This window comes from Eretmochelys imbricata, chromosome 9 (assembly GCF_965152235.1).
Source record: "Eretmochelys imbricata isolate rEreImb1 chromosome 9, rEreImb1.hap1, whole genome shotgun sequence".
Lineage (NCBI taxonomy): Eukaryota > Metazoa > Chordata > Testudines > Cheloniidae > Eretmochelys > Eretmochelys imbricata.
In genome coordinates, this window is record NC_135580.1 from 9,469,745 (window position 1) to 9,489,979 (window position 20,235).

General features: G+C 44.4%; 1 protein-coding gene across 1 annotated transcript in view; it reads left to right on the plus strand.

Moving 5' to 3' along the window:
• MCF2L2 (MCF.2 cell line derived transforming sequence-like 2) overlaps positions 1-20,235 on the plus strand; it is a 308,714-nt gene that overhangs the window by 133,998 nt on the left and 154,481 nt on the right. The window contains exons 8-13 of the mRNA XM_077826650.1: positions 1,299-1,423; positions 5,166-5,280; positions 8,214-8,333; positions 9,921-10,112; positions 14,341-14,532; positions 14,963-15,140. Coding sequence (XP_077682776.1) covers positions 1,299-1,423; positions 5,166-5,280; positions 8,214-8,333; positions 9,921-10,112; positions 14,341-14,532; positions 14,963-15,140 — 922 coding nt within the window. The remainder of the gene's footprint in view (positions 1-1,298; positions 1,424-5,165; positions 5,281-8,213; positions 8,334-9,920; positions 10,113-14,340; positions 14,533-14,962; positions 15,141-20,235) is intronic.

Sequence of the window (20,235 nt, forward strand, 5' to 3'; positions counted from 1 at the left end):
ACATCTCAATGGTGACATTTTCCGGCCCTGTAAACTGTCTAAACTACAAGTCCGAAAGGGGTCGTTTTCAGTTGGATGCCAAGAAATTATATTTTCAGAATTACTAAAAATATTTAGTTTAGAAACAGAAGGGCAGCTCTTACTGATTGTTTCCTTTTTTACAGCCAACTTTGCGTTGTGACTTCTATTTTAGTGGTAGGGTTTTTTCACTTACCTTGGGGAACACCACGATCAAAGCCAAGCATAATAACTGCACTTATTAACCATACCTATTTTATTATTGAAGAAAGGAAGAGAAAATGTTAAACAAAACAACAGAAATGGCCGAACCCAAATGATAAACTGGTTTACCTCTGTTATACTTTTATGCATTTTGTGGAAAATTTTTAACAGAGATTACATTTTTGTAAGTGGGCCCACTTGTGGTAGGGCCCTTTTTTTGGTAAATTGAGACCAGGGTTTGATTTCCAAAATTACTGAGAGTCCATTCTTGGTATTTTTTAGCTACTTAACTGTTTATAAATGGGCAAAAGAATTTGGGTAAAGGAAGGTAACACCTGTTGATTACTGGGGATAACAACAGATTATAGATGGGCAAGGTTAGCAATCGTAACTAATCTGATGGTTGCCATATGTGAGGTTAGGAAGGAATTTTCCCCCAGGACAGATTGGCAGTGATCTTGGGAGGCGGGGAGGGGTTCCACCTTTCTCTGCAGCATGGGTCACTTGCCAGGATTATCCGGGTATATCTCATTTAATCATTTTCCAGCCATTGTGGGGGTCTTGAGCACTGGTGCACCTAAATCCCACCTAGTCTCTGCCTATGGCACAGAATAATCTAGTCTTCCGTGGTCTGCAATACTTCGGTCTAATTCTGATGGTTGGGGTTAGTGTGTGGGTGCTGAGCGGTGTTAGTGCCCTGTGATATATAGGAGGGCAGACGAGATGATGTAGTGGTCCCTTCTGGCCTTAAACTCTATGACGGAAGGAGAATTTTGGCCAGTCACAAACCCAGAAAATTCTAGAATTATTCTGTCCCTCAAGAGACACCAAAATCATTGTTGTCACTGCTCATGTCAGGCTGCATCTCTTCGATTCTAGGCAGGTCACTAAATGCAGCCTTCTTGTCAAGCACCCCTGCTGTGTTCCAGTGTTCAGTCCCTACAAAAATACCCTTCACTGGTAATGGCAGTGCTTCTCCTTTGAGAGAGAAAAATAACGACTTAACCTGGGATTTGGTAAAACCTTATTTGAACTGGTGTGTGTGTGTGTGTGTGTGTTTGCCTGTCTCTCTCCAGGATGAGCTGAAACTTGCTGTGAAGCAGGGGGCCACACTACTGACGTGTATTAGAGAGCCAGTCACGCGGAGCTCCGCCAGCAAACTCAGTCCAGACGAGCTCGAAAATGTAGCGACGGTGGAAAGGTTGGTGAATTGGGATTACATCCTCCAGGTTGCTAACTGACCTGAAACATGCAAATGTGATTTGAATCCTAATTTGAATTTGAATTCAATTTGAATAATTTGAATAATTCTTTATAGGTAATTGTTTTTTTAATCATTAATTCACAGTGAGTTTATAGAAATATGCTACTGCATGTTTGGTGTGAGGAAGGTCTAGGTAGGAGCCATTAACTGGTGAAACTAACAGGGCAGTTCAAAGAAACCTTGAGCCTCCTCTGTCCTGCTTGGTGAGGTTATTGACTACAGGGCCCAAGACTTGATGTGCAGTCTTTCTCTCCTCCTCCCTCCCACCCACACGCACACTCTCCTAATCCAGGTGGGAGTGGTGCATTCCTGCATACATGTTCAAACAGAATGTGTATGTGTGTGTTGGTGGGAGTGTTCAGTGGATAGAGGAGCTCCCCTTAAACAGGGATGTCACCGGTTTCTGGAACGGGTCTCGGCTGAGAGAGCCATCTCCGGTCAGACTGTCCAAACTGGGCAGATGCTCCCAAACTGGTGGTATATTCTATAATTAGCTTTAACCAAGTGTGATAGACCCAGGCCAGTTGGGTACAGCAGAGTAGCAGAAGGCAGATATACTGGCCACCGGATTAATCGTTTTCTGTTCCCTGACTGACCAGAGCAGGGTCTGCTCCACGCTAATGAGAACACCTGACTCCAATTAACCTGCAAAGAGTCCGGTGAGGCCATTAAGCTAATGTGACCACCTGACTCTAATTAAGGCCCCTCTGATAATATAAAAGGCCTCACTCCAGTCAGGCAGAGGGGAGCCAGGGGAGAGGAAGTGTGGCTGAAGGGCTGGTTAATGAAGACACCCTCAAGTCATTGGTAAGGGAGCCCTAAGGTAAGGGTGAAGAAAGGAGAAGCAGGAGAGCTGTGGGGAAGTGGCCCAGGGAAATGTAGTAACTCTGGCAGTAAAAGGTTGGCTGCCAAGAGCTGCTACCATTAGGGTCCCTGGGCCGGGACCCGGAGTAGAAGGTGGGCCCGGGTTCCCCCCAACCCACCACTACAGAAACACCTTCTGGGAGGGGAAGACAGGCCCCTGTCAGGACAGGAGGCTAAACTGTTTTGGCATGAGGCCGTAGAAGTAACAGAGACTGTGGGAGTTCTCTCACCAACCTCCATTGCTGGCTTATGATGAAAATGGCTCAGTAGACTGCATCCCTGGCCCTAGAGAGAGAAGAGCTACATGGAGGGTTGCAGTGAGCCTCTGAAGCTATCATAAACTGCCTGAAAGCGCGGGACCCACAGGGACAAGGTCAGCGCTCTGCCACACAAGCCAGCAACAAACGTGTGTTTCTGGACTACTATACTAGTTCACCAGGAAGCCACCGGCAGTCCCCTTAGGCACTCCATCCTATATTATCACCCAGATAAACTGGACTTCTGTGGTGACAGATTATTAAAACCAAAACATTAGGTTCTTCCAATCCCAAAGGATCGGTCACTCACCCCAGGTCACCAGATGCTCAGGATGTCACCAAAGACAACACTGCCAGCCAATTACTTCAGTAACTAAGTCAAGTTTATTAGCTAAGAAAAGAAATGAGAGTTAAGCAGAGGTTTAAAGTGGGTGAGTTACATTACAGGTGAATTCAAGCTTGTAAATCCAAAATGCTAACAGGGATGTTATATCTGATAGATTTTTATATCTCTGGATTTGCCCAAATAGTATGGGGGACCTCAATGCTGTGTTCAAAAATTTGTCAAAGTTCATCAGTCCAGAGATGTGGGGGGAAAGATCTAGCAGGGCACCTTTTGTTCTTGTCTTTTATATGTTGACCCCTCTCCTGGAAAATCCTGACTGCGTTACAGAGTTAAGCAACTACATGATGTACGTGCTGGGCCACCAGTTCTTCATATGAATTGCAAATTTTGTTTGCACTTTTTGCGTGCTATGTACTGCTGAGGCTGTAGACTCTGAAACGACATGCAGAGGCTCACATTCGCAGCTCCTTTTGTTGTTTCTGAAGGGCTAACCTGGGGGTGTTTCCCAGACTCACGACAAGTTTGAGTTACAAACACGCAGCAAAGTTTCATAACGTCACGTACAATGATGATACACACATCTAAACAGGATAATAATACTTAGCAGATTACAGCTTTTCCAGTGATACCTTACAAGGCATACTTTGTCTAAGATTTACCACAATTTTGCAACAGCAGTGACCATATTAGTGTAGATGGTCACCTTCCCTTCAATACAACATCACAAGGGGTATGGAAGAATCTGCAATGCGCCTCATCCACAGCTTCAGTCAAGATGGATATGTCCTCCCTGTTCCCCACAAAGGACTCGGTTTAGTGTCACGGAGCTGACAGTCACTGTGCGGCAGCTTGTAATACACACCATGCTGCAGTGGAAGTGAAGCACTAAACATCATGCAGACACTTCAGCTTGTCTCAATTGGAGTGAAGCAGTGTTGTCTGGGATAGCACTGGAAACTAGCAAGTGCTGTGAAATGCCAGTTATGCCTAGGTTTTTCTGCAGCTAAGGGATTGTGTTCTGAGAGAGCGAGCCATAACAGAGTCAAACTGTGCCTATGGGAAATATATCCAGCATTCCTTCTGAGACTGGGTAGAACAGTGCATAGAACTTGTTTCCTTGCTTTTCAGTTTATCCTTCCGGTTACATTAAATACATAGGGACAAATCTTGGTTCCCACTGAAGCTTCTGTCAAAACACCTGCTGACTTGCTTGCTGACTTGCCAATTGCTCTGTATAAGCTCTTTGTACCTTGGTTTGTAGCTGTTCTACCTCAGTGTCAGGGACTATTGTTTGAAGTCTCCTTTAGTGTGACCTTTAAACAACTGGTTTATGCTGGGCTGTGGGCAAAAGATGGTTAGGGAATTTTCAATTGACTTCTGCTCACCTCTCAAGTTGTTAGTGTGGTCAACAACCAACCTTTGGAAATTACAGGCACTTGATGCAAAAGCCAAAAGAACAATAATATATAAGCAGAGCACATTAGTACTAGTCAAAGTTTCATGCTAAAACAGGGGGAAAATTGCATGCGTAGAGCATCAGTTGATTGCATCAGGGGAAGGAAGTTTTTCACACCGCTCCCCTCCTACAGCATTGCACAGCTGACCAACTGTGTTAACCTATAGTACTTGCCCTAGGAATAGTTCACTGCCACAGGTAAGATATCGGACTTGATGGACGAGTCTGGAATGACAAGCTATAGGCGCCTACTTTAAACATTCTTTAAGTGAATGAGTGAAATTTACACACTTTGCACAAAGGTGGAATAAATTAACTTTGTTGAAGAACTAAGTGGAAACTAGGAGGGAGAGAGAATTCACCCCCAAGCCCACACGCTGTGCATGGAACAGCTCTGCAGTTGCTACTCCAGCCCAGCAAGAGGGGACTGCAGCCCCTGTGCATCCCCTCTGTAAGGGTTTATGGCCACTGAATCCATGTAGTCACAGACTCATCGGTCTCCTCCTCCTCCTCTAGCCCACTGCGAAACTCCGTTCCACATTGCTTCTCCAGAATCAGCGTGAAGCCCAGCTCTGCCTCATATGTGTGGTGAAAAGTTCCCAACCTCTCCCTGTCTGTCTGCTCTGCTTTGAAGACACCTTCTGTAATCCCTAAACACCTGGCTGAATTTCACCTTCGCTGCATAACTAGCTCACTAAACAACAACGCACTCATAAATATCAAGTGATTTTCACTCTCCCATTAATTTCTTAACAGGTTATTGGCTCAGTTGGATGAAACAGAAAAGGCTTTTGATCAATTTTGGTCCAAACATCACCTAAAACTGGAACAGTGCCTGCACCTCCGACACTTTGAACATGATTTCAGAGAGGTATTTTACTTATTTCTTAAATATAGACTTTCTTTTCTGGTAAATCATCTCACACGTTTCCAGATAGCTATTCTAATCAGTGTATATTGTTCATCAAAAAAAGACATCTTCATAATGAAATAGAAACCACACATTCTAAAATGAAACTCCAACCAGTTATCAAATGTCACATGGTATCTCAGTAAGCCACAGTAAGAAAGGAAGAATTAGAACGATACACTTCTTGGTAGAATTATTGGGTAGCCTCATGCAAAGTATTAGCATCTTGAAGGAATTGATGTTTGATAAGGAGCTGATCCAAAGCCCATTGAAATCCATAGAATTCTTTCTATGGACTTCAATAGGCTTTGAGTAAGGCCTTAATTGTACAACTAGAGGTGGATTAATGCAGAATGCTTAGGTTCCATGCCCTTAAATTTGAGTGGCCCCGACTCCGTAAGGCAACAAGAACAGAATGGCAGGGGGACTGTGTTGTGCATAGCCGGTTGCACTCCTCTGCCATGGCGTAGAGCAGCTTTTCCATTTAGAAAGTAGCTCAAAGGCTCAGTATTAGGTGGAGGACCAGAGCCCAGACAAGGGAGCAAAAAGAATGCCTTGGCAGATGGGATAGATGTGTGGGGAGGAAGACTGTCTGAGAAACAGATGCTAGTATGGGAAGAAGAGTCAATCCAAGGAAGGATGCAAGCATCTCTAGCGGGTACAGATGGGAGTAGACTATGTTTGCCTGTTCATCGTATGTGACTTTTACCATTGAATCCAAGCCACTCATTAATCTGGTGCACTGAAAGAGGGGCTTCAGATCCCAGTTCAGCAAAAGCCTGCCAAACTCCCCTGCTACATAAGCACACTGAAAATTATCGGAGTAGGTTCGTTAAAGACCCCAATAATCCTTTGAAATACCCGATCGATTTTAGGCTCGATCCGTCTCTGCCAAATGTTGGCCATAGTCCAGGGTGGACGTCGTCAGTTACCAGAGGCCTTCAGCCACAGATTGGACCGAGTGTGTGTGGACAGAGCGGGCAAGAAAACTTCTGTCAAAATTGTATTTTGATTAAAAAATGCTGGGGGGGGGGGAAGGAATGAGCAGGAAGCTCAACCAGGAGATCCAAAAGAGCGTTTTGATCTGGCTAAGCCATTAGAAGCCAAGTACTAAGCAAGTCTCAAGGGGAAGCTGCTCCATCCTTATAGGGTGCTCGTACGTATTCACTAAATGATTGAGTAACATGGTAATGCTGCACAGCCAACTGGGTAGTGTGTCTCCCACCATCCTCTACTGGAAGGACTAAGAATTGCTTAGTTTCTTTTTATCATAGGCCCTGGACTGCTAACAACCAGGGCCATCCTTAAGCATAGGCAGCTGCGCAGGGCACCTGAAAATTTGAGGCACCCCTGGGTCTTAGTGTCCACCGTCCTGCCTCTTCCTATCCCTGTTCTAATTTGACCCTTCCTGCAGGCTCCCACCACAGCTGGCTGCTGCAGTCTGGTGAGTCTTCCTCCGGAGGGGATCTAGTACTTAAAAGTGAAAAGAACAGGAGTACTTGTGGCACCTTAGAGCCTAACAAATTTATTAGAGCATAAGCTTTCGTGGGCTACAGCTCACTTCATCGGATGCATAAAATGGAACATATAGTAAGAAGGAATATATATACATATAGATAAGTTGGAAATTGCCATACAAACTGTGAGAGGCTAATTAGTTAAGATGAGCTATTATCAGCAGGAGAAAAAAACTTTTGTAATCAAGATGGCCCATTTAGACAGTTGACAAGAAGGTGTGAGGATACTTAACATAGGGAAATAGATTCAATATGTGTAATGACCCAGCCACTCCCAGTCTCTATTCAAACCCAAGTTAATGGTATCTAGTGTGCATATTAATTCAACCTCAGCAGTTTCTCCTTGGAGTCTGTTTTTGAAGCTTTTCTGTTGCAAAATTGCCACCCTTAAGTCTTTTACTGAGTGGCCAGAGAGGTTGAAGTGTTCGCCTACTGTTTTGTTTTGTTTTTAAAGTGAAAAAGTCTTCTAGCCTACCAGACCTGTTAGCACAACATTTAAACTGTTAAAGAGCCATTAAAGTGGTAACGAAGCCATTTAAACAGGCATTTGCCAACCCCCAGGTATATACTGTCAGGGCTTGTCTACACCACGCAGGTTTTAGCGACAAGGTTGTGTCAACACTTTTTTCGGTACTTTGTTGGCACTTTTGCCAACAAAATACTTCCAGCCCCACGAGCGGCGTTAGCTTTGTCAGCAGGAGAGTGCTCCTGCTGACAGAGCTGCGTTCACACTGCCACTTGCATCGGCAAAACTTTTGTCTTTTGCTGGGGGGCTTTTTTAAGTACCCGTGAAAGACAAAAGTTTTGTCGACAACTTCGCAGTGTAGACAAGCCCTCAGTTTCTGAATTTACGGACAAAACCAGTTGTGCATTACTGTAATATTTACTCAGAACATGTTAGTCTACAGGACCTTAGTTTAAAATTTGCTTTAAAAATATTTCATTAGTGTGAAGATTTCTGAAGATTATAAAATCACATCTCTAAAAATTCCTTGCGTAGATTTTTAGATGCACAATCTGAGTATTCATCTTTAGCCTTAAATGCTTGGATCTTCAGACATAGAGTTTTTTAAATAAATCCTTCAAAAGACCACCCTTATCTAAAATACACATGCGAGCCCGGGCTGCCGTCGGTCAGAGGGGCACCAGTTTAATAATAATACTGGATAGGGCCCCATAAATCCTAAGAACAGCCCTGCTAGCAACTCATGAATTTTCTCCCTTACAGGGGCTGGTGCTTGTGGAGCAGGAGGATTGAGTTCTATCACTGCTGTCACCATGAAGTTCTGAGTGCCCATGGCATGCAGCATAGTGACCACCATAAAGTCCTAGGAGGCTGTGGATGTTATAATATGAGGCTATTTGTGTTTCTTGTAGGTCAAACTGGAACTGGATAGTCTGATGGAAGCGCAAGCTGGTTTCATGGATATTGGAGACAGTGTGACTCGAGTGGAGCACCTCCTAAAGGAACGGAAACAACTGGAAGAGAAAGGACAGGTTTGCACTTTACTGAACTTCCTGTTTCAGTTATTGTAGATTGCTACTGTTAGTCACTTGTAGAACTTTGTCCACACACCACACTTACTGTTCTGTGCGACACCACCAGAAACTGCAGTTACATACTATTGAGTAGGTATGTTTACAAATGGGCATGAGCTCAGCCTTTTAAAGTTTGGATCCAGATGTCGACTACTCCAACCTCCTACGGTGTTCAGATCTGGCAGTTTGATTTGGTCCATGATAAATATAGGGGCCACTTGCAAAATCTGCTTTTGGAATTCAAACACTGATAAAGCTCAGGAAGGTTTGGATCTGGGGTCTTGGTTCGGGTTGATCTCTTGGACCTTGAACGCACAGGGTGAGCAAAGTTTGAAAGAGTCTCCAGTTAGACATCTTTCAATGTTGTTTTACTAGAAGTCAGTATTGTCTGAGCAGCTATTTCCAGCAAGGGATTCAGCATGCATTAAACAACCTTTCTTTTCCAGATCTTTTGGCTTTATAACTCCATCAGTCAGCTGTGATGATCAGTAGGTTTGCCGTCATTAGGAAACATCAAACAAATGAATCAGTTAAATAACATCAAATTCACATGAACAGTTGCAAAAGCACAAGATGATTTGTGTCTAAAGCGTGCAGCTGAGATCCAGTAGACTTGGATTTTCTTCCCGGTTCTGCCGTGGAAGTAAATGAGTCCAAACTGGCATAGCTTGCACCTTCTTCCCACTCTCCTCGATGTGCAATTTATTATACCACACATACTGATGTACAATTTGCACCTCTTAAACATCACCTCTGAGCATAGCCCACTGAGTCTGAATTGGTGTAATGTACACAGTGAGGAGGGAGAAGAAGACCTAAATCATAGGCGCCGACTCCGTGGGTGCTCCAGGGCTGGAGCACCCACGGAAAAAAAAATGGTGGGTGTTTAGCAGCCCCCCCATCAGCACCTCCCCCTCCCCCCAGCACCACCCGCCCGCTGGCGGCCCTGCCGATCAGCACCTCCCCCTCGCCCCAGCGCCTCCCGCCCACTGCAGTCAGCTGTTCTGGTAGCGTGCAGGGGGTGCTGGGGGGAGGAGCGAGGGTGGGGTGTGCTTGGGGAGAGGGTGGAGTGGAGGTGGGAAAAGGCAGGGCGGGGCCAAGGAGCATCTCCTGGCACATTAGAAAGTCGGTGCCTATGGCATAAATTACACCAACTGAGAGTCCCTTAGACTGACTTCTGGATTTAGCCTACAGAGTCAGCTACACATCTGCAAGGCAACGGAAATAAGCCAGCCTCACAGATCATGAAGTCAGTCTTCAAGGCAGGTGTGAAACAATACAAGGTGTCAGCCAAAAGAATGATTCTGCTGGATGACAGGACACCTGGCTTCTATTTCCAGCTCTGCCCCTGTGTGATTTTAGGGTCCTGTACTTATCTGTCTTTGTGAAGGGCTTTGAGGCCTGCAGGTGAAAGGTATATGTGCAAATTATTTAATGAACCAACCTGCAGCTCTAGGCTTCATCAGAAATTATAGAGGAGTCATCTAGACTAGGCTCATCCTTTAGGGTGTGATGGTTTTTCATTTCTTCTTGTTAATTGTGCAGGAACCTTTGGAAAAGGCCCAGGCACTAGCTCTGCATGGAGACCAGCTCATCCAAAACAACCATTATGCAGTCGACTCCATTAGGCCAAAGTGTGTTGAACTCAGGCGTATCTGTGATGACTTTACCAATGAGACCAAGAAGAAATACGATATTTTGGGAAAGTCCCTTGAGCTGCATAAGCAGTTAGACAAGGTGAGCAAGTCTTCCTATAGGAAAGCACTAGTAATGCTCCATGAAAAAATAACGGGTTAAGGGATCACATATTTGGGGTTAGAGAAAAGCATGTTCACCATTTCCCACAATCAGCTACTAGTCACAGCTGCGGGAAACCAGTCGTGGTATCCGCCTCAGAAAGGGGAGAGAGAATGGGTAGCATAAAAGAGAACAGTGGTTTCCCTGAATTATACAGTTAGGAGCGTTAAAACTAGGGCTTGAGGTAAAATAAGAAGTCAGCTAAACCTAAAACATGGACCAAGCCTCAGTTGGGGCTTGCCAATGATCAGTTCACTGCTTGTTACATTCTTCTGTTTTCAAGCTTCTCTACACTTCCATGACCTGGCTGGGATGGGAAGCAGAAATGCTCAAATGCCATGAGAAAGTGACTGGTCTTGTGGTATTTTCAGCCGGATTTGAGGCAAGAATTACCAGAAAACCTATTTGTGAGATTCCTAGCCCAGCTTTACAGACCCAACAGGTTTGGGGAGTTCAGATAAGGTTCAGTTGGACGTGCACAAGTCCATGGGGCCGGACGAGTTGCATCCGAGAGTGCTGAAGGAATTGGCGGCTGTGATTGCAGAGCCATTGGCCATTATCTTTGAAAACTCGTGGCGAACCGGGGAAGTCCCGGATGACTGGAAAAAGGCTAATGTAGTGCCAATCTTTAAAAAAGGGAAGAAGGAGGATCCTGGGAACTACAGGCCAGTGAGCCTCACCTCAGTCCCTGGAAAAATCATGGAGCACGTCCTCAAAGAATCAATCTTGAAGTACTTGCATGAGAGGAAAGTGATCAGGAACAGCCAGCATGGATTCACCAAGGGAAGGTCATGCCTGACTAATCTAATCACCTTTTATGATGAGATTACTGGTTCTGTGGATGAAGGGAAAGCAGTGGATGTATTGTTTCTTGACTTTAGCAAAGCTTTTGACACGGTCTCCCACAGTATTCTTGTCAGCAAGTTAAGGAAGTATGGGCTGGATGAATGCACTATAGGGTGGGTAGAAAGCTGGCTAGATTGTCGGGCTCAACGGGTAGTGATCAATGGCTCCATGTCTAGTTGGCAGCCGGTGTCAAGTGGAGTGCCCCAGGGGTCGGTCCTGGGGCCGGTTTTGTTCAATATCTTCATAAATGATCTGGAGGATGGTGTGGATTGCACTCTCAGCAAATTTGCGGACGATACTAAACTGGGAGGAGTGGTAGATACGCTGGAGGGGAGGGATAGGATACAGAAGGACCTAGACAAATTGGAGGATTGGGCCAAAAGAAATCTGATGAGGTTCAATAAGGATAAGTGCAGGGTCCTGCACTTAGGACGGAAGAATCCAATGCACCGCTACAGACTAGGGACCGAATGGCTAGGCAGCAGTTCTGCGGAAAAGGACCTAGGGGTGACAGTGGACGAGAAGCTGGATATGAGTCAGCAGTGTGCCCTTGTTGCCAAGAAGGCCAATGGCATTTTGGGATGTATACGTAGGGGCATAGCGAGCAGATCGAGGGACGTGATCGTCCCCCTCTATTCGACATTGGTGAGGCCTCATCTGGAGTACTGTGTCCAGTTTTGGGCCCCACACTACAAGAAGGATGTGGATAAATTGGAGAGAGTCCAGCGAAGGGCAACAAAAATGATTAGGGGTCTAGAACACATGACTTATGAGGAGAGGCTGAGGGAGCTGGGATTGTTTAGCCTGCAGAAGAGAAGAATGAGGGGGGATTTGATAGCTGCTTTCAACTACCTGAAAGGGGGTTCCAAAGAGGATGGCTCTAGACTGTTCTCAATGGTAGCAGATGACAGAACGAGGAGTAATGGTCTCAAGTTGCAGTGGGGGAGGTTTAGATTGGATATTAGGAAAAACTTTTTCACTAAGAGGGTGGTGAAACACTGGAATGCGTTGCCTAGGGAGGTGGTGGAATCTCCTTCCTTGGAAGTTTTTAAGGTCAGGCTTGACAAAGCCCTGGCTGGGATGATTTAACTGGGAATTGGTCCTGCTTCAAGCAGGGGGTTGGACTAGATGACCTTCAGGGGTCCCTTCCAACCCTGATATTCTATGATTCTATGATTCTATGATTCAGTTATCTATCTGGACTCATAGGTACTTATCTGAACTGAATGTTAAACAAAGTGAGACGGCACTAATGAAACCCTCTGGCCTCCCTTATGAATCCATTTACTCTATCTTGTGCTAGTGCCAAGGGAGATTTGAAGCAAATACTGTAACACCCTTACTATCTGGGCAGATTATTCTTAGTTCCTATATTGGGCCAACAACCTCATTGAAGTCAGTGGGGTGTAACAGTGAATTGTGGTGGGCTGCTCTTTACATATATAATATGATGGGAGGTGAGGGTACTCAGCATGTCACAGGATGTGATCAGCACCTCACAGGATGGATCTGTAAATGTAGAGATTGTTTGCAGATCTGGGCTCAGGTACAGGGCACAGTTAATATACTTAAGGATATCCTGTTTCCATTTGATGAGGACAGCTGTGGTCAGATGAACTGACTACAGTGCTGGGTGACAGGACACCTGGCTTCTATTTTCAGGTCTGCCCCTGTGTGACTTTGGGGTCCTGTACTTATCTGCCTTTCTAAAGGGCTTTGAGGCCTGCAAGTGAAAGGTATATGTACAAATTATTTACTGATTATTAATGGGACAAATTGCTATTGGTGATTGGGAATGCAGAAAAAGAAGATCTAGGCTTCATCCAGAAAGAGATTCCGGAGGAAAAGCTGGGAACTTATCCAAGTCACTGCCTCCTGCTCAGTGCACTTACCATGCCTTAGCCAATTACACATGTGGGTGGCAAGCCAAGATGCACCCTGGAAAAGTGCCAAGCACAAGAAGGCGCTGGGGCCTCACTGCATGTGCGGCCATAGGCATGTGCCCTGCAGAGTGGGAGTATCCCTTGGAACTGAAGTGCTTCGGGCAATTAAACACTGTGCTTGTCAAATCCAATCTGTTGTTTCATGGATGACTTGTTCTAAGTGAATGGAAACCCCTCAGCCAGCAGAGTCTACCTACTATATCAGCTATTTACTCTATTAGCATAAATCACTATCAAGAAAAAATAGCTATCCTCTGTCCTACTTTACATACAAGCTGTGGGTTGGATCTTCCCACATGCCCTGCTTTCTCAACTCCCAGTATCAGGGGGTAGCCGTGTTAGTCTGTATCTACAAAAACAACAAGAAGTTCGGTGGCACCTTAAAGACTAACAGACTAATCTGTTAGTCTTTAAGGTGCCACCGGACTCCTTGTTGTTTCAGCTGCCAGTGACTCATTGGACAGAAGAGTATGTCTAATTGCTTCAGGGTATTTTTCAAATAACACAGAGTACAGTATAGCTACTCAGAGTTACAGGACACAATCTGATGTCTCAAGGAACGGTGCAGTTAGCCTGTGAAGGTTTAGCTGTTGTCTTGAAACAGCGAGTTTATAATGCAAACATTTGACTCTTTCACTTTAAAATCAATTTGGCTTGCAACTTGGTGCACGACTTAAGCCCCCGGGCAGTTTCTTTTCTTTTGCACAATAACTTAGTGTTTTTGCAGCAGTAAAGATAGGATGTTGGTTTTGTGACAGGAGACATCTGGCTATGTTGACAGTATCGCAGACATGTTTTGGGGTAGCTAGCTGAAAAAGAATCTATTTTTTAACGTTGTTCTGCTGTTTACAAAAATGGAAGGCCATTCAATTATTTTTTAAAATGAAGTCATCATCAATAGTGCAATATTTTAAAGCTGGTAAGGAGGGAATCAGAGTTGAGTGTCAATTTATCCTCTGCCTAGCCCGTTGTGAAGGTGGATTGCTGAAGGAACTGTCCTGAGACCCCTCCAGTGAGTAGGCACAACAAAGTGGATTAATGATAGAATGACAGACACTAGACTTTCTTGCTTTTGTTTAAATTCAATACAGTGAGTCCAATTCTGTGCTGGCATGCAACTTCATTGAAGCACAGTGCTGAGTCAGTGGGGTTACCCTGGGTCATATTTGGCCCCATAGAATTTACTGTGGCGCCTTGTTTTTAATGCACAGTGCATCTTGAGAACTGCTCACAGCCTTGACGCTGTTGTACCAACATGGGCATGTTGGTGGTATTGAAGAGTGTTATTTCTGTTCAAATAGTGGGCAAGAAGCAGCAGCGTTGAAGCCTCAGACTGTGCCATTATTGCAAAGTCCTAATAGCTCTGTTTTCTTCTAAAGGCCAGGCAATGGTGTGAAGCTGGAATCTACCTCTTAGCGTCTCAAGCTGTGGACAAGTGCCAATCACAAGAGGGAGCCGAAACTGCGCTGTGTGACATAGAGAAATTCCTGGGAACCGCTAAGGAACACCAGTTGTCTAACCCTAAGGAATTCTACAACCAGTTTGACATGATTCTAACCCCTGAAATAAAGGTAACGCTTGTTGAATTTTTACACTGCCCATTTAAACTTCCTACAAACCAGCAGTGAATTTCAAAGTACACACTTCACATATTCTCTCATGGCTTCAGTTCAGATGGAAATGCAAAAGGAGATCTATGATAGCAAACTATTCACAAATGTGGACACTTGGGGCAATGGCCTTTCCTCATACGAGTAGTCCTTAATCACACAAGGAGTCCCTTTGGGGTAGCCCCCCAAAGCCTGTGTCAGGGAGTGTGTAGAGGGAGGTGCTCAGTGGGAGTACAGTGCCTGCAGAGAGCAGCTGCTGCACTATTCTAAGACCGAATGCAGGGTGTGCTACCGCCTAATGCTGTTGTTCTGAGGTTGGGGTGCAAGGATCCCATCCTAGTGTTCTGTCTATCTGTGAATGACATCTGCTCCACATCTGTTCCGCCCACAGGCCAATGCCCAAAAAGTTCTACAAAAATTAGAAGACGTGCAAGAAATGTTTGACAAGAGGCAAGTGAGTTTGAAGAAGCTGGCAGCCAAGCAGACTCGGCCGGTACAACCTGTCGCCCCGCATCCTGAGTCCTCTCCCAAGCGAGCATCACCTAAGAGCACCAGACCGGCACCATTAGGTAAGCCTCAGAGAGAAGATTTTCGGGGAGACACCAGTTCTGTTCTCACTGTTCTGTTCAGTCCTATAACCAAAATGAAAGCTTACGCTTGAGATTCAGTGCACGCATCATGAGCCCAGGCTTCAGAATCAGATGTGAAATATTCATGCACATGCAGAGGTAGGTAAGGGCGAATCGGGTTACGGATCTACCAAGAAAACTTCCAACTCCCTAGGGTGACCAGACAGCAAATGTGAAAAATCAGTTCAGGGGATGGGGGGTGATAGGAGCCTATATAAGAAAAAGACCCCCAAATCAGGACTGTCCCTATAAAATTGGGACATCTGGTCTCCCTACAAGGCCCTGTCAGAGGGCAGGGCTACCTCACACTGCACTCCAGTTGGCACACAATCCTCACGTGCTCCAGTGGTAAGTTCAACACCATGTGTTTTATTTACAACATGCTAAACAAGGGCTTGTTCCCCACAGCCTGTGGCTTTTACCTTCTTCCAGACCCAGAGGAGAAGGTGGGAGAGCTCTCATCTCCCTGAGATCCTGAGCTTCTCTGGGCTTCCCTATCAGCCTACCCCTCTCTTATCTCTTCCTGTCTCCCTTTTAACCATCCTCAGCTGACGAGCTGAGTCCACTTAGATTCATAGAGTCATAGATACTAAGGTCAGAAGGGACCATTCTGATCATCTAGTCTGACCTCCTGCACAATGCAGGCCACAGAATTTCACCCACCACTCCTACAAAAAAAAACCTCACACCTATATCTGTGCTATTGAAGTCCTCAAATCGTAGTTTAAAGACTTCAAGGAGCAGAGAATCCTCCAGCAAGTGACCCGTGCCCCATGCTACAGAGGAAGGCGAAAAACCTCCAGGGCCTCTTCCAATCTGCCCTGGAGGAAAATTCCTTCCCGATCCCAAATATGGCGATCAGCTAAACCCTGAGCATATGGGCAAGATTCACCTGCCAGATACTACAGAAAATTCTTTCCTACGTAACTCAGATCCCACCCCGGCTAACATCCCATCACAGGCCATTAGGCCTATTTACCATGAATATTTAAAGATCAATTAATTACCAAAACCATGTTATCCCATCATACCGTCTCCTCCATAAACTTACCGAGTTTAATCTTAAAGCCAGATAGATCTTTTGCCCCCACTGCTTCCCTTGGAAGGCTATTCCAAAACTTCACTCTTCTGATGGTTAGAAACCTTCATCTCATTTCAAGTCTAAACTTCCCAATGACCAGTTTATATCCATTTGTTCTTGTGTTCACATTGGTACTGAGCTTAAATAATTCCTCTCCCTCTCCCTCTCTGGTATTTATCCCTCTGATATATTAATAGAGAGCAATCGTATCTCCCCTCAACCTTCTTTTAGTTAGGTTAAACAAGACAAGCTCCTTGAGTCTCCTTTCCTAAGACAAGTTTTCCATTCCTCGGATCATCCTAGTAGCCCTTCTCTGTACCTGTTCCAGTTTGAATTCATCCTTCTTAAACATGGGAGACCAGAACTGCATACAGTATTCCAGGTGAGGTCTCACCAGTGCCTTGTATAATGGTACTAAAACCTCCTTATCTCTACTGGAATTAGCTTTTTTCACGGCCATATCACATTGACGGCTCATAGTAATCCTATGATCAACCAATATTCCAAGGTCCTTCTCCTCCGTTACTTCTAATTGATGTGTCCCCAGCTTATAACTAAAATTCTTGTTATTAATCCCTAAATGCTACCTTACACTTACACTTCTCACTATTAAATTTCATCCTGTTACTATTACTCCAGTTTACAAGGTCATCCAGATCCTCCTGTATGATATCCCGGTCCTTCTCTAAATTGGCAATACCTCCCAGCTTTGTATCATCCGCAAACTTTATTAGCACACTCCCACTTTTTGTGCCGAGGTCAGTAATAAAAAGATTAAATAAGATTGGTCCCAAAACTGATCCCTGAGGAACTCCACCGGTAACCTTCCTCCAGCCTGACAGTTCACCTTTTAGTAGGACCCGTTGTAGTCTCCCCTTTAACCAATTCCTTATCCACCTTTCAATTTTCATATTGATCCCCATCTTTTCCAATTTAACTAATAATTCCCCATGTGGCACCGTATCAAACGCCTTACTGAAATCTAGGTAAATTAGATCCACTCCTTTCTTTTGTCTAAAAAATCTGTTACTTTCTCAAAGAAGGAGATCAGGTTGGTTTGGCACGATCTACCTTTTGTAAAACCATGTTGTATTTTTTCCCATTTACCATTGACTTCAATGTCCTTAACTACTTTCTCCTTCAAAATTTTTCCAAGACCTTGCATACTACAGATGTCAAACTAACAGGCCTGTAGTTACCCAGATCACTTTTTTTCCCTTTCTTAAAAATGGGAACTATGTTAGCAATTCTCCAATCGTACAGTACAACCCCTAGTTTACAGATTCGTTAAAAATTCTTGCTAATGGGCTTGCAATTTTGGGTGCCAATTTCTTTAATATTCTTGGATGAAGATTATCTGGGCCCCCTGATTTAGTCCCATTAAGCTGTTTGAGTTTCACTTCGACCTCAGATATGGTAATATCTACCTCCATATCATCATTCCCATTTGTCATGCTACCATTATCCCTAAGATCCTCTTTAGCCTTATTCAAGACTGAGGCAAAGCGTGTGTTTAGATATTGGGCTATGCCTAGATTATCCTTGACCTCCACTCCATCCTCAGTGTTTAGCGGTCCCACTTCTTCTTTCTTTGTTTTTTTCTTATTTATATGGCTATAGAACCTTTTACTATTGGTTTTAATTCTCTTTGCAAGGTCCAACTCTACTTGACTTTTAGCCTGTCTCACTTTATCCCTACATGTTCTGACCTCAATAAGGTAGCTTTCCTTGCTGATCCCTTCCATCTTCCACTCCCTGTAGGCTTTCTGCTTTTTCTTAATCACCTCTCTGAGATGCTTGCTCATCCAGCTTGGTCTACAACTCCTGCCTATGAATTTTTTCCCCTTTCTTGGGATGCAGGCTTCCGATAGCTTCTGCAGCTTTGATTTAAAGTAATCCCAGGCCTAGATCCATAAATTCTTCAGTCCAATCCACTTCCCTAACTAATTTCCTTAATTTTTGAAAGTCAGCCCTTTTGAAATCAAAAACCCTAGTTGCAGATTTATTTTTGTTAATCCTTCCGTTCAGTTTGAACTGAATTAGCTTATGATCACTTGAACCAAGATTATCCCCTACAACCATTTCTTCTATGAGGTCCTCACTACTCACAAAAACCAAGTCTAAAATGGCATCCCCTCTAGTCGGTTCAGCAACTACTTGATGAAGGAATCTATCAGCTATCGCATCTAGGAAAATCTGAGCCCTATTATTATTACTAGCACTCGTCCTCCAGTCTATATCTGGGAAGTTAAAGCCTCCCATGATCATGCAGTTTCCATTAGTATTTACTTTATTAAAAACATTAAAAAGGGCTCTATCCATATCCAAATGAGATCCTGGCGGTCTATAGCACACCCCAAGCACTAGCCCAGGGGAAGCTCTGATAGTTTTCTTCCCCAGTGTAATTTTTGCCCAGACGGACTCTGTCTTATCCATTCCATCGCTTCTTATTTCTTTACATTCTACCTCATCATTGACATACAATGCTCCTCCACCACCTTTACCTTTATTTCTGTCTTTCCTAAACAGCACATACCCTTTGATACCTGTAGTCCAGTCATGACTACTATTCCACCATGTTTCTGTTATCCCTATAATATCTGGTTTCACTTCCTGCATCTGTAGCTCTAGTTCCTCCATTTTGTTACCTAGGCTCCTCGCATGGGTGTACAAACATCTTAATTTTTGCTGTTTGGCCTTGCTCACATTCTGTACCCTATTAGGCACGGTCATTCTATAGCCAGTATAACCTATTCGACTGGTATCCACACTGCCCTTCCTCCTTATATACATTCTCCTACCCATGGCTGTATCCTTTCTTACTTCATTTTCTTCCCTCTCAATGCTAAAATCCGGCGTGGAGATTACCTGGACATCTCCCAACCATCTCCCCCAAATTCCTAGTTTAAAGCTCTCTTAATCAGTTGTGCCAGCCTCCACCCTAGAAGTCTATTTCCTTCCCTGCTCAGATGAAGATCATCACCTGTTACTTAATCAATTATCTCACCACTTTGGCTCACATGGGGACACTTACCAAGGGCACAGAGCAGTGAGTCAGTCTTAAATTATTCTCACTCTGGCACTCTCCGCATTCTTGGAAAGTTTCTTTCTTTTAGTTAAGCCCCCACCAGGGATGGTCTGTCCCTCAGAAGGACTCATCGTCTACTCTTTATTCTTCCTTCCAAGTAACCATAGATGTCTAATTGTTCACTGAGTGTGTGCAAATTATTCACATGCATTTCTGCTTGTAAAATTGATTGTAAATTCTTAGCTTTAAAATCACACTAACCCAGAGTCAGACAATGCAAACGTTAAGGTACAACCTTAACTCCTGTGCATCGCTCACATGGAGTATTTTCTACTCCTGTTTCTTCTGTATAATCCTCTACTCCTCATCTGGGGTAGTTATCTTGAGATAAAAACTACCTCTGCCTTGTCTCCACTAGGATCTGCAGTGAGGAAGCTGACTCGAGTTAGCTATCTCGATTAAAAAGAGCAAAGGTATTTTTTAAAATTTTTTTGCAGTGAAGGCATAGCTTAAGTCAACTCAAAATCACTTAGTTTGTGTCTCATAGGACCCTCTTTTTAACAGAGCCACCCTTTGGGCCCTTTTAAGAGGAACCTCACTATATTATAAAAATGAAATCTTAGCCCTGGTCTACACTAGGGGCAGGGGATCGATCTAAGTTACGCAACTTCAGCAACGTGAATAAGGTATCTGAAGTCGATGTACTTAGATCGATGTACTGTGGTGTCTTCACAGCGGTGAGTCGACTGTTGCCGCTTCCCCGTCGACTCTACCTGTGCCTCTTGTGGTGGTGGAGTACAGGAATCGACGGGAGAGCACTCGGGGATCGATTTATCGCGTTTAGACTAGACACGATAAATCGATCCCCCGCTGGATTGATCGCTGGCTCCTGAGCTGGCGGGTAGTGAAGACATACCCTAAGTCTT